At 48.6% G+C, this 14,518-nt stretch overlaps 1 protein-coding gene across 1 annotated transcript in view; it reads left to right on the top strand.

The window, feature by feature from the left end:
• IP6K1 (inositol hexakisphosphate kinase 1) overlaps window positions 1-14,518 on the top strand; it is a 157,519-nt gene that overhangs the window by 51,979 nt on the left and 91,022 nt on the right. The window contains exon 3 of the mRNA XM_030205291.1: window positions 1,580-1,793. Within this exon, the coding sequence (XP_030061151.1) occupies window positions 1,580-1,793 (214 nt within the window). The remainder of the gene's footprint in view (window positions 1-1,579; window positions 1,794-14,518) is intronic.

A 14,518-nucleotide genomic window follows, 5' to 3' on the forward strand; every position in this document is an offset into this window, starting at 1 on the left:
CAGTCAATGGGCAACTCAGGAAATTATTTATCTGTCCCAGGTGGTCAACGAAGAGGGGAAGCTAAAGCCTCTTGCCAGTCTGGTGGAGGAATTTGGTATACAGGGGAGGCATTATTTTGCTTATCTCCAATTGAAACACTACGTGTCTTCCTTGTTGTGGACGGACCTTAAGGAAGATGTGGTGGATGTCCTAACAGTGACTTATTCATTGGGGGCTCAGTTGTTGGTTCCTTTAAGGTTCCACCACCAGCAATTAAAAGACTCTACCTCCGAAATAGATTATGTGCGTTTGGCCCGAGACTGGTTAGAAGACTTGGGCAGTGCAATTTCATCCGATATATGTAAGGATTTTATAGGGAACTTGTATCGGATGCACTTGCCGGTTCCACAGTGTGAACGATTAAGAACATACATGCCACCAAAGAGGGCTGCCCGAGTGATAGAATCCTGTGATGGGACCTGTCCAAAATGTGGGGGTGGGGCTGCTAGTTGGGGTCATATGTTTTGGTTGTGCTCCTTAGTTGTGGAGATTTGGAGGGCTGTCATTCATTCATTACAACAACTTTGGGGGTGTACTTTGGTCTATGATCCCCTTTTATTATTTTACAAGTATAAATACACTGGACCACCGCCCAAGGGGTTCAAAAGCTTTACCCGTTTGGCGACTTTATATGGGATCTCCACTGTTTTAAAGTTCTGGCTGTCTGATTTGAGACCTCCTTTGGCCTTTTGGAGAGCACAGCTACTTCAACAAATGAAGCTTGAAAGATGCAGTGTCCGCTCACTGGACAGTGTAGCGGGTGGGAAATTCCGTGCGCAATGGGAGCCCTTGTGGTTGACCTTGCCCTCCAGGGGACGAAGCTACATCTTGAATATTTGAACAGCTCACCGTGGGGGGGGGGGGGGAGGACGGGTTGGGGTGGGTTGGATGTTGGGGAGTTGGGGAGTTGGGGGTAAAATAAGTTAACGTATGTTCTGATCTGCTTATTTGTTTCTGATATTATGACATGATGGTTTCTGTGGATACAAGAGAATTTGTATTGGCATTACTGGTATTGATGGCAAGGAAATTTGGGCGGGGGGGGGGGGGGGGGGGTAGGTAATCAGACTGGCATAGTGCCTTATGCAAATCTGGCCAATATTCAGCTGGGATCCAGTTAAGGCATTGGCACATTCTTGGCCGGTCATCCCCCGATATTCGGCACCTGTGGCTGGACAGCGCCTAGCATTGAATATCGGGATTTAATTCTGCCTGAGGCAATCAGCGTTTAAAAAAAAAAAGCTGCCTTTCATTGGCTGAATATTGACTTGATCGTTTCCAATTTAGTTATATTGGACCTAAGCTATAGAATCATATAAGCTAAGAGATGAAGCTAGTTCTTTACTTTAAAAAGAGGCTCAAAATATGGTTCTGTTATTAGACTTACAGAGAATGAGTCATTGAAATTTTTAATAGGTAATTATGCATTTTTTAAATTTGATTATTTTGTAAAATTTTAATTAACTGGTTTGTTCTTGCAGGAGGAGGGTTAAGTTTTTAATAAATAAAAATCATATTAAAATCTGATATTTCTCACAGGTGTTGTGTCTGTGTGCTTTGAGGGTGACCGCGATGGATACATTAACTTGATCGCTTACCCCTATGTGGAAAATGAAGCTTTGGAACAGGACGAGGTTTCAGAGAGGGAGCAACCGCGGCGGAAACATTCACGCAGGAACTTTCACAGATCAAGCAGCTCCACTGAACACAAGGATGACAAGTTTCAGGGACTAACAGGAGAAAGCACAGAGAGGTGAGGAGGGGCTGGCAGGAGAAAGCATGGAGGAAAGGCTAAGTAGAGAGAGCAAACAGGAGAACACATGAATGAGTAATGATGAGGGCGGCACTAAGAGGAAATAGTATTAATGATGGAGAGATGAATGCTGAAAAGCACAAGATAAGAAATGGCGATGTTCTTAGGGACAATAAAGAGAGCAAGGAACTGTTTATTTAAGTGCAGTAAAGTTCTCCAGTTATTATGTATTGTAAAAAATTAATGCACTGTAATTGCAAAGCCTTGGTGGTAAATGTTGGGGATGTGGTCAACATTTGGCGTATGCAGTTACTGCATCTTAAGTTTACTGCCTATAGCACAGTTGTATCTGTGCTGTGGGCAGTGTACTAAGGCCCCCAACATCCTTACTGAAGACCCCTTCCCCTTGTGGGGGTCAGAAGTGATCCCTAGATGATTCTCTTCCATCAGCAGCCTGGATCAAAATGGTGCTTCTGAACCCAAGTTGTGGTCTCGCAGTAGTATTGCTAGGGGTCAGAAGCATATTTGGAACACAGGCCACTGATGTGGCAGGACCATCTTATTAACTACCAGGGCATCCTACTAGACCAGTCCATAACATTAAATTGTGTTCCTTCCCAACCAGCAGATGGAGGTAGAGATACTGAACTTGTGCAGTGTCTACCGGTATAATGAGGTAATTTAGGCTGGAATACTTCAGTATTTCTTTACCTACATCAGATGTCAAGGTTGGGCTGGTGGTGTAGGTCTGACTATCTTGTTCACAGGCCCTGGCCTAAGTCAACAGGAGGAGTACCCAGGCTATATAGTCTCCATATATGGAGACTTGCACCCCTAGGGCTGCCAAAGAAAAGGCCTGCTTCAGGAGCTGCTCCATCAAGGTACATACCCCAGTGGAGCTAGGGAATCTCAGTTGAGGCTCCTTGCCCCCCGAGCTGTAGCCCAAGGGCTATAGGTCACTGGGTTGACTGGCACAGGTCCCCAGAGTGCTCCTGTTATCTGGGGAGAGGTTAGTAGGGCTTCTCTCTCACCCCTCTTGGCCTACTGAAGAAAAAAACAGAATTTGACTTTATTCTCTAAAGAAGTGGGAACGTTTGGGCAGTGAAGCCTTTTGGGACAGGCAGCAGGAGCAGGATCAGTCCATTCTGGGTCCTGGTAAGCCAGGGATGGGGAGAGGTTAGTTGCCGCCAAGCCCTTGAATCCCATGCTGCAGGCCTAGCACTGTGGGGCCTGTAGAAGCAAGCAACTGAGTAGTGCTGCCACAACTTTCTGCCCAGTGTGTTCCGGTGCTGTGCCTGATACCGCATTACCAGTTCATAGGAGCAGGACCATCAAAGAGGACTCTTGAGAGCCCTCCACATGCCATCAGAGCACCAATGGCTGTCCCAGCTTTGGCGGGAATGGTGGCCATCTTGGCAGTGTCCCTCTGAAGTGTGTGTGAGCTGTGGGAGGAGGAGGCATTCATGGAAGGGGGGGGGGGGGGTTAGATGGCCCTCCACTGCATGGTTCAGGAGTGAGTTTTTTGGGGGACCGCTTATGCTAGAATGGGTGTGAGCCATTGTGAACTGCTTCCTTGTCTCTTGGTAGGTGGACTGGGACTTAAAGGTGATAGGGACCGAAAAGAGGGGGGCCCCCAGGAACCATAAAAAGGGCCAGTGGGCAGCAAAAAGCAGTCATGGTGGGATAAGGAGGATTCTTTAGGTCAGGTCTCTGGCCCATGCCTTCCATAGGATGCTGACACCTAGACGAAGATTCACCTTGTGTCCCTCTGCTGGGGGAGGATGAGGTGGAGGATTTTTCTTTGGATGAGGTGACAGCCCCATTAGTAACTCTGTTCTGCAGGAAGGAGTTGAATCACCTTTTTGTTTGTCTTCCTAGACCCTCCACACTGCAGGACCCTATTTGGATGGGAACAGAATCCTGGAAGGCCTCTGAAAGCCCCCCCTCCCCCCACCAGTCTTTTCTCCTTCACTGGGCTTTGTCTCAGATGGTGCTAGCCACGTGAGCGGCTTCATAAGGTCCCCTTAGGGGCATGAAATACCTTGCCTAACAGTACCCCCTTTAGTGTGAGGAACTAGATGAGTTATTTTGTCTCACCAGGGTGAACACCCTGGTCACTGGTGACCAAGAAGACTGCTATTCCCAGGCACTCCTCCTATAGGCACTGCAGTTGCCTCAGTCGGAAGTGGCGGCCAGTGTGGAGTATGGAGCTGCCTTCCTCACAGATGCTGTCTATGATCTGCATTGCTTTGTGCTCTGATTTAGTGATGGTATTATGCAAGTGGCTTTAGCTGCATCATTGGGCGGCAGATTTGGCCTGAATTGGCCACTGTTGGAAGCAGGATACCGGGCTAGATGAACCATTAGTCTGACCAAGTTTGGCTGTTATGTTCTAAGGCACACCTGAGTAGACCTCAAGAAGCTGGCCAAGGATTTTGGAGAACCCAGGCTTCAATGCCTACCCAAAGGTCATTCTCAAGGATTCTCCAGGACCCCAGTCCATAGGAGCCATTTGTGTGAGTGCTTGAGCACCCCCGATATTGAGCAAACTTTTTGACTTTGTCCAAGGAGAGGTAATTTCCATTGGGTTTAGTCTCCCCTCCCCCAATAATATTGAAAAGTTGGCTCCTGTGCCCCAGGCAACAAGTCTCACCCCAGGAATGGAGGTTGTTTTTGGCTTGCCTGCCACTATATGCTGAGGCCCTCAGGACCTAAGGGCAAGCAGGGGTTTTCCTTATGGGGATTGCAGTGAACTAAGGACCCAAGAACCTTAACCGTCTATACAGCTCCCAAGGGAACACAATGGTCCGCCAGACCTTCGGAGGTATGCAACAGATTTTTCTCTTTCATCACAAGAAGGCCCTGATAACCTTGGACCAGTGAATCCTAGAAGTTCAGGATATCAGGGCCACCTTGTGATGGAACAGAAAGAATCTGCTGCCCATCTCTACCTCGAGGGTCTGATGAACCCTCATGGTGTTCCCTTGGGGCCTGTGGAGCCTGTTAAGGGCCCTAGGTCTCAGCACTCCCCATAAAGGGGACCCCTGCTTACCCTTATGTCCCGAGGCCCCCGGCATATAATGGAATGCCAGCCAAAAACACCTATTCCTGGAGTGAGACCTGCTGCCTGGGGTCCTGGAGAATCCTTGAGAATCCATTTCTAACAGCTTTATGGTAGGCCCCTGCAAAAAGAGAAGCAGAGGGACCAAGCGATGCTGAGGCAGGGCCCAGAGATGATGGAAAGCCCATCTATTCCGGCCTATAGCTTGGCCATTGAGAGGCGCCACCTGAGTTCCAAGGATTATTGGCTTCGGGTGATCACGACTCTGCTTCAGGTCCCAATGTAAGTCAGCCTTGTTAGCCTTCATCAGAGCATGGAGGATTTTTGAGTGTTTATATGCAGAGCACCAGCTGTCCTTACAGTCGAGTAAGTTCTCTTCCATGTTAACATTTTTTCAGAAAGGCCTGGTTGAGGGCCTGGTGCTTAATTCCCTGAAGGTTCAGGTGGTTGTGCTTGCATACTACCAATATTTGTTCGCTTGGATATAGCAAGGTTAAAAATTTTTATTTTTTGGGGGGGTGGGATAGGACGGGACACGTTCATCCTGTTCCTCTCCCCCCCTTCCTTAACTTAAGAACATAAGCATTGTCATATTTGGATAGACCAAAGGTCTATGAAGCCCAGTATCTTGTTTCCAACAGCAGCCAATTCAGGTCACAAAGTACCTGGCAAGATCCCAGAAGAGCAGCTGTTCCTCGGTGGGACCTCAATCTGGTCCTGAATATTTAGAGCAGTGTCCCATTTGAGCCAGTGTGCATTCCTTAAAGACTTGTCCAAAGACAGTATATTTGGTGGCCATTTGTTCAGCTCATCGGGTGTGGGAACTCCAGGCACTCTCTTGCAGGGATTTGTCCTTTTCAGTTAGATCAGTTCTTTCCTTTACCTAAGATATTCTCTCCTTTCCACCTCGGCCAGATAGGGTTCTTCCAGCCTTTCAGGCACAGAAGGCTGAGTTGGAGAAGAATTTCCACAAACTAGATGTTAGGAGGACTCACCTAGTGGTTAGTGCAGCGGACTTTGATCCTGGGGAACTGGGTTCGATTCCCACTGCAGCTCCTTGTGACCATGGGCAAGTCACAAATCCTCCATTGCCCCAGGTGCAAAATAAGTACCTATATATATATATATATATAAACCGCTTTGAATGTAGTTGCAAAATACCACAGAAAGGCGGTATATCCAAGTCCCAATTCCCCCGTCCCTTACCTGGAGGTCTCCAACTCTTTCTGCAAGTCAGATTTGTTCTTTTCCATTGGCCATAGAAAGAGATCATGGCGTCCAAATCTGGTATCTTATACTCAATCAAGGCAGCCTGCATTATCTGTGGTAAGCTAGTGCCCAAAGGGTTAAGGATGCATTCTACTCACTCAGTTGACATTATGGGCAACACTCATGTGGTAGCATCAGAAAGTAGCTTCAGGGTGGCAACATGGTCATCCTTACATTTCCTTTGTGAAGCACTACAAACTTGACATCGTTTCCAGACAAGATTCAGCCTTTGGAAGGGCTATTTTATTTATTTATTTGTTGCATTTGTATCCCACATTTTCCCACCTCTATTCAGAGGGCTTTGTCTTCCCCCTACTCAGAAGGAACTGCTTAGGTATGTCTGTGGTATGGACTGGTCTAGTAGGGTAACACAGTAAATGACAGCAGATAAAGACCTGCACAGTCCATCCAGCCTGGCCTGCAAGGCAAAGCCGCACTCACAACTCTATGCAGGTTATAGTCGTTCATTCTTAAACACTGGTTGGCAATTTACCATTATGCTAACCACATATAGATAGTTGAATATGATGCAGTCTTGGGACAATATTTTATAACCAGAAATACTGCTAATAGTATTTAACTTGCTAATCACAACATTAAGATATTTTCCCCTCCACCTTGAAATGCATAGCACCCTCGTTCATAACATATGATAATAAAATGATATACAGTACTCAGACTTGACCTTCATCTTTCTTTGCTATTTGCAGGACATAGATCGTAGAAGTCCATCCAGCACTGGTCTTAGTTCCCAGCTACTCTTGTCCAACATAATACCTCAGCAGCCATATTTTGTTTGTCATCTTCCTATTTAGGCAAACCTTATGTTTACCCCTTGCATATTTGAACTCCCTCACTGTTTTTGACTTCAGGCATCCACTGGCCTCTCATTTCCTGGCATTCAAAGTTGTTAAATCGCAGGAGGATTGTGAAAAATTCCAAGAGGACCTTACGAGACTGGGCATCTAAATGGCAGATGACGTTTAATGTGAGCAAGTGCAAAGTGATGCATATGGGAAAGAGGAACGCGAATTATAGCTACATCATGCAAGGTTCCAAGGGATCTAGGTGTCGTCGTCGATGATACGTTGAAACCTTCTGCTCAGTGTGCTGCTGCGGCTAAGAAAGCAAATAGAATGTTAGATATTATTAGGAAAGGAATGGAAAACAAAAATGAGGTATCGCTCCATGGTGCGACCGCACCTCGAAAATTGTGTTCAATTCTGGTCGCTATATCTCAAAAAAGATATAGTGGAGTTAGAAAAGGTGCAGAGAAGGGCAACGAAAATGATAAAGGGGGTGGGACGACTTCCCTATGAGGAAAGGCTAAAGCGGCTAGGGCTCTTCAGCTTGGAGAAAAGGCGGCTGAGGGGAGATATGATAGAGGTCTATAAAATAATGAGTGGAGTTGAACGGGTAGATGTGAAGCGTCTGTTCACGCTTTCCAAAAATACTAGGACTAGGGGGCATGCGATGAAGCTACAATGTAGTAAATTTAAAACGAATCTGAGAAAAATTTTCTTCACTCAACGTGTAATTAAACTCTGGAATTCGTTGCCAGAGAATGTGGTAAAGGCGGTTGGCTTAGCGGAGTTCAAAAAAGGTTTGGACGGCTGCCTGAAGGAAAAGTCCATAGACCGTTATTAAGTGGACTTGGGGAAAATCCACTGTTTCTGGGATAAGCAGTATAAAATGCTTTGTCAATTTTTGGGATCTTGCCGGGTATTTGTGACCTGGATTGGCCACTGTTGGAAACAGGATGCTGGGCTCGATGGACCTTTGGTCTTTCCCAGTATGGCAATACTTATGTATGTACTTAGTATTCCTAAATCTACCGCTCTGTAACCTCCATTCATGTCCTCTTGTTCTACCACATTCATGTCTCTGGAAGAGGTTTGTTTATATATCTTTGAAATACTTATAGAGAAGATATGATACAGACATTTCTTTTCTTTCCTCTAGCATATATATGTCCAGGTCTTCCAGTCTCTTCTCATATGTCTTATGTCACAAACCCTGTACCATTTTTGTTGCCTTCTTCTGGACCACCTCGAGTCTTTGTGTTTTTGGAGAGAGATGGCCTCCAAAACTGAACACAGTCCTCCAAGTGGAAGGAAGAAGTTTATTTATACCCGTTAATTTCCTGTACCTGAGCCGTAGTACACCAGTCCAGGACTTCTCCTGGAAGTCTGCAGTTTGGGCTCTCTAATACAGGGGTTAATTACCACACAAATCCCAACTAGTGGTCCAAGGCGGCTTACAACCTAAGAAGCCCAAACAATACATGTGGGGAATTACATCAGACATAAAATCTAAAAATAGTACATTAGAACATTTTAAAAATAACTTCAAGGTTTAAGATACTCTAAAACAGGAGTGTCCAACATCAGCCCTCTCCAGGTCGGGTTTTCAGACTTTCCACAATGATTATTCATGAGATCTATTTGAATACAAAGGACCATTTCCTTGTCATCAAGCAGATGAAGCCATTACGTTTGGGTTGTGTCCATCAACCAGCAGGGGGAGATAGAGAGCACTCAACTTTTCACAGTGCCTCATGGCCAGCCAGCTCCACTGCCTCTTCAGTATTCTCTATCTCCGCAAGCAGGGTGGCTGCAGCTTCTTCGAGCTTCATCAAAAATCTGCCTGGGGGTGGCTCCTGGCTTGCCAGTTGTTAGCCGGGGTGTTAGAGGCTATAGCAGCTTCACTTTGAAGGCACATAGGTTAGCTCTTTCCCTGCCTTACCCATGCCCCCATGGATGTGGACATATTAGCTTGCTTTTCCCTTTCCTTTCCCACTCAGTGGATGCAGGCACATTGGTTCGCCTTTCCCTGCCTTTCCCACTCATCTGAGCCTCCGGAGTTCTTATTACCTCTGCTTTCCTCACAGCGTTAAAAAAAAATGGAACAGAGGTTTTCCTTTGATTCTTCTATGGGACCGGAGCTGTGATACTCGGTCCGGTGAGGTAAGAGTGTTTTCTGACTCCTCCGGGGTGGGCCCGCGATCGGGACGTTTTTGGCGTGAAACCGCCATTTTGAATTTTCCCGCCGTTTTTGGCGATGGCTGCAGAGAATGTAAAGCGCTGTTCCCGGTGTGGCAAGCGCAAATCAGCAGCGGGGCTCTGTAAATCGTGCTGTACAGGTGTAAGAGCCGGCCCGAGCATGGCGAGCGATGATTTTTCCCGCTCAGAGCTGGCAGCGGACGCCATTTTGAATTCTCCGCATGGCGCGGCCTCCGTAGAGACGGAGAGCCCTGAGCCCGGGGGGGGGGGGGGGAACCTCGAATTGAGGCTATTCAGGGAGCGGCTAGCCCCGGACGGGATCTGGGTGCCCAGGGCGAGTTTTTCTCCCCTGATTTTGTGTTATTGCATAAAGCCTACATGCTGAAAAGAGCTCTCCCTCAAGGGTCGTCTGAGGCCCCTTCTATTGTCCCCCCCCCCCCCCCCCCCCCCCCCCCCCCCCCCCCCCCCGGTGGATTCTGGCCTGGGACTGCCCGCTGAGGCTATTTTCCCTGATAATTGGCATAAAGAAAAGCGTAGAAGAGCTAATTCCCCTTCAGATTGTGGTGCACCTCCTTTCCCCCCCCCCCCTCCCCCCGTGGTCGGGCTGTGAGGATTCGGAGAGTTCTGGCAGGCCTTCGTGGTCTGAGGAGCCAGAGTCAGGTGCAGAATTACCACAGGATCTGGATGATCCCTCCGTGGTGAGGATTTTCCACCATGATTAGCTGCCAGCGCTTATTTCAGATGCCCTACAGGTCCTTTCTATTGAAGAGCCTGACAGTGGCACGGCCTCCTCTGTGAATCCTAGGATGGCTAGTACCAAAAAGCCTGCTGGAGCCTTTCCTTTGCATGACTCCATCCAAGAGCTTATTTCCGCTCAGTGGGCTGACCCCGAGGGACCTTTGAAAGTTTCCAGGGCTATGGGGCAATTATACCCTGTGCGTGAGGAGCATTTGGCTCGCTTTGCAATGCCTAAAGTAGATGCCCTAGTCACTGCGGTGACAAAGAGAACTACCCTCCCTGTGGAAGGAGGAGTTGCCCTGAAGTATATACAAGACCGTAGGCTGGAAGCAGCACTTAAACGGTCCTTTCAAATTGCAGGTCTTACTGTTCGGGCGTCTGCATGCAGTTATGCTGCTAGAGCCTGCCTGGCGTGGTTGCAACAGGCAGTGGAACAGCCCGGAGATGGAGCGGAGCCCTTCTCGGATGTGGCTCCGCGGCTGGAGTCGGCCTTGTCCTTTTTGGCTGATGCCCTTTATGATATTGTCAGAGCTTCGGCTAAGCAAAGGTTGGTGAAGTTGCCCTTTCAAGGCCTTCTCCTATTTGGTGAGGAGTTGGAAAAAAAAATTGTTAAAGGCCTGGGAGATCCTAAACCCCAGCGCTTGCCCGAAGATAGGCCGAGGCCTTCCTCCAAGGGCCAGGCGGTCCACTCCTCTTATAGACCTCGCTTCCGTGAAGCTAGAAGGTACCGCCCGGGGCGTTCTGCTGGGTTCACTTCTCGTGCCCGTTTTTCAACAGAGGAACTCCTTTCGCTCGGACAAGCGTTCCGCAGCCGCCGGCTCTAGGCCTGGAGTTCAGGGGTGATCCTCTCAATGATGGTGCGCCGGCCCCCTCCTCGCTTCCTGTCATCGGAGGGCGTCTTTCCCTCTTTGCCGAGGAGTGGGCCAATATTTCCTCAGATCAGTGGATTCTGGACCTGATCAGAGATGGCTACAGAATAGAATTCAACGCCCCAGTAAGAGACGTGTTTGTGGAGTCCCAATGTGGTTCTGCCGCCAAACGGGCAGCGGTAGAGGAGACTTTGCAAGGTCTGATTCAGTTAGGAGCCGTGTCCACGGTACCTCCCGCCGAACACGGCTACGGCCGATACTCCATCTACTTTGTGGTGCCGCGAAAAGGTGGGTCTTTTCGCCCTGTTCTGGACTTAAAAGAATTAAACAAGTCCCTGAGAGTGCGGCATTTCCACATGGAAACCCTGCGCTCCGTCATTGCTGTGGTACAGCCAGGAGAGTTTCTCACGTCTCTAGACCTGAAAGAAGCTTACTTGCACATACCAATTTGGCCCCCGCTCCAGAAGTTTCTGAGGTTTGCGGTGTTGGGAAAACATTTCCAGTTCCGGGCCTTGCCTTTTGGCCTCGCCACAGCTCCCCGAACCTTTTCAAAGGTAATGGTGGTAGTAGCTGCTTTGCTCAGGCGAGAAGGTATCAGGGTTCACCCGTACCTAGACTGGCTCATCAGAGCAGACTTTGTAACAGAGAGCTATCAAGCTACAGCCAGAGTGGTCTCAGTACTTCAATCTCTAGGCTGGGTTATCAATATGGCCAAAAGTCACCTGACCCCCTCGCAATCTCTAGAATATTTGGGGGCCAGGTTTGACACAGACTCGGGCTATGTATACCTACCTGAGCTAAGGCGGTGCAAGCTTCAGAATCAGGTCCGTCTGCTCCTGAGGATGCCCCGCCCGCGAGCTTGGAACATTGTCCAGCTGCTGGGATCGATGACAGCCACATTGGAAGTGGTGCCCTGGGCGAGAGCGCACCTGAGACCTCTACAGTATTCCCTACTTCAAAGATGGTCTCCAGTTTCTCAGGATTATCAATGCAGACTTTCTTGGCTCCCTGCGGCCCGACTTATCATGGAGTGGTGGCTCTCAGACAGCATGCTGCGGCGAGGAATGCTGCTGGCGCTCCCCGATTGGTGTCTAGTAGTTCCAGTGCCAGCCTGAAGGGCTGGGGCGCACATTGCAAGGGGAAGCATGCCCAGGGTCTATGGACACCCGAGGAGTCGGAGTGATCCATCAATCGCCTGGAGTTGAAAGCGGTGTTTCAGGCGCTTCTGGCCTTTCAAGTGACCCTGGAAGGATTGGCTGTCAGAGTGATGTCGGACAACACAACAGCACTGGCCTACATAAATCGACAAGGTGGCACTCAGTGCAGAGCACTTGCCGCGCAGGCCGAACAGATTTGCCACTGGGCCGAGATGCTTCTTCAGTTTCTGTCGGCATCTCATATTGCAGGTCAAAGCAACGTGCAAGCCGATTATCTAAGCAGGCATCAGATCGATCCAGCAGAATGGGAACTAGCAGACGAAGTATTCCTGCAGATATGTGCCAAATGGGGCAAGCCCGTGATGGATCTTATGGCGACAAGTTCAAATGCCAAAGTCCTGTGCTTCTTCAGCAGACTGAGAGATCCTCGCTCGGCAGGGTTGGATGCCTTGACTCAGCCCTGGCCTCCGGGCCTACTATATGTGTTCCCTCCATGGCCCTTGATAGGGCGCGTGCTCCTGCGGATTCGGCTGCACCCAGGAGAAGTGGTCCTCATCGCCCCGGATTGGCCCAGGAGGCCTTGGTATGCGGACCTCCGACAGATGCTAGTGGAGGCTCCCCTTCCTTTACCTCTGGTACCGAACCTGTTGTCACAGGGCCCGGTAGCCATGGAGGACGCCTGCCGCTTTGGTCTTATGGCATGGCGATTGAGAGGGCGCAATTGAATGACAAAGGCTATTCAAACACAGTCGTTTCCACTCTCCTGCAGGCCCGCAAGCGTTCCACTTCCTTGGCTTATGCCAGGATTTGGCGCCAGTTTGAGTCTTGGTGTGCTTCAAAAGCGATCACACCCATGCGGGCTCCTGTCTCGCCGATTCTGGACTTTTTGCAGGATGGTGTACAAATAGGCTTGGCCTATAATTCCCTGCAGGTGCAAGTGGCAGCGTTGACCTCCCTTCGTGGTAAGGTTGAAGGCGTATCTTTAGCTGCTCATCCAGATGTGGCACGGTTTCTTAGTGGGGTGCTTCGGCTCCGGCCTTCCGTGCGAGCACCCTGTCCAGCTTGGAACCTAGGGCTAGTTTTGAAGGCCCTGCAGGCTTCTCCTTTTGAGCCGCTTCGGCGAGCATTGGAGAAAGATTTGACACTAAAGGCCGTTTTTCTTGTGGCCATTACTTCGGCGAGACGGGTATCAGAGCTCCAGGCGCTGTCCTATAGAGACCCATTTCTGCAATTCTCAGAGTGTGGGGTCACGGTTCGGGCCGTGCCTTCCTTCATGCCTAAGGTGGTTTCAGCGTTTCACCTAAACCAGCCTATTTTCTTGCCCTCCTTTGATAAGGAGGAGTTTCCAGAATCTTTTGGGCAGTTGCACCTGTTGGATGTGCGCAGGACTCTGCTGCAGTATCTGCGAGTTATTATCTCTTTCAGGATCTAGGATCATCTGTTTGTTTTGCTATCAGGTCCTCGCAGAGGGTCTCCAGCGTCTAAAGCCACTATTGCTCAAAGAAACTATCTTTTCAGCTTATCTGCTTGCCGGCCGGTCTCCGCCTGTAGCCTTTAAGGCGCATTCAACCAGAGCGATTTCTTCCTCTTGGGCTGAAACTGGAGCACTCTCTCGTCAAGAGATATGCAGTGCAGCAACATGGGCTTCTAAGCTCTCTTTTGCCCGACATTACAGGCTGGATGTGGCTGCTAGGGGGGATGTGCGTTTTGGAGCACAAGTGCTAGCGCGTGGTGTGACCTGTTCCCTCTCTATATAGGGATTGCTTTGTTACATCCCATACGTAATGGCTTCATCTGCTTGATGACAAGGAAGGGAAAATTAGGTTCTTACCTTGGTAATTTTCTTTCCTTTAGTCATAGCAGATGAAGCCATGAGCCCTCCCTGTATGATTGTCTGTATGCTGTGAATCTGTTTCAGGTTCTGTTCTTGTTTCCTGAAGTTCCTTCCTTGGGAGAAAGTTGGAAAACAGTCTTCAGGATTCATGTTCACTTATAGGAGGATGAGTCCATTTTGTCCAGTTTGTTTTGGAGGATGAGTTTATTCCCTCCAGGAGGTTGCGTGTATCCCCTCCAGTTATACAATAAGGAGGACTAGTTTATTCCCTCCAGGAGGATGTGTTCATTCCCTCCTTTTGAGTTCAAGCCCTTGTTAAGGGGCCATCGTTCGCTGTGAGGAAAGGTCATGTTATTCCCATTGCGGTTTGCCAAACTGCTTTGGAAGCTTCAAATACTGAAGAGGCAGTGGAGCTGGCTGGCCATGAGGCACTGTGAAAAGTTGAGTGCTCTCTATCTCCCCCTACTGGTTGATGGACACAACCCATACGTAATGGCTTCATCTGCTATGACTAAAGGAAAGAAAATTACCAAGGTAAGAACCTAATTTTCCCATAACAATAGCACGATAAGAAATCATTGAATCAAGATGACACTTATAATGCAATCCTCTAATGGTAGGAAATCTTAGTTTAAAAAAAAGTATTATATATCTGAGATGAAAAGAACAGTGAATGAGAATAATTGAATTAAGAAATCCAGGGTAAAGCTGTATAGTACCTGAAAAACAGAACCTGCAATTTTAAAAAATAATTCATGCTTTTAAAGGAAACCAGTGAAGCTTATGGAGATATCC

The sequence above is a fragment of the Microcaecilia unicolor genome, chromosome 6 (genome assembly GCF_901765095.1).
Source record: "Microcaecilia unicolor chromosome 6, aMicUni1.1, whole genome shotgun sequence".
NCBI lineage: Eukaryota > Metazoa > Chordata > Amphibia > Gymnophiona > Siphonopidae > Microcaecilia > Microcaecilia unicolor.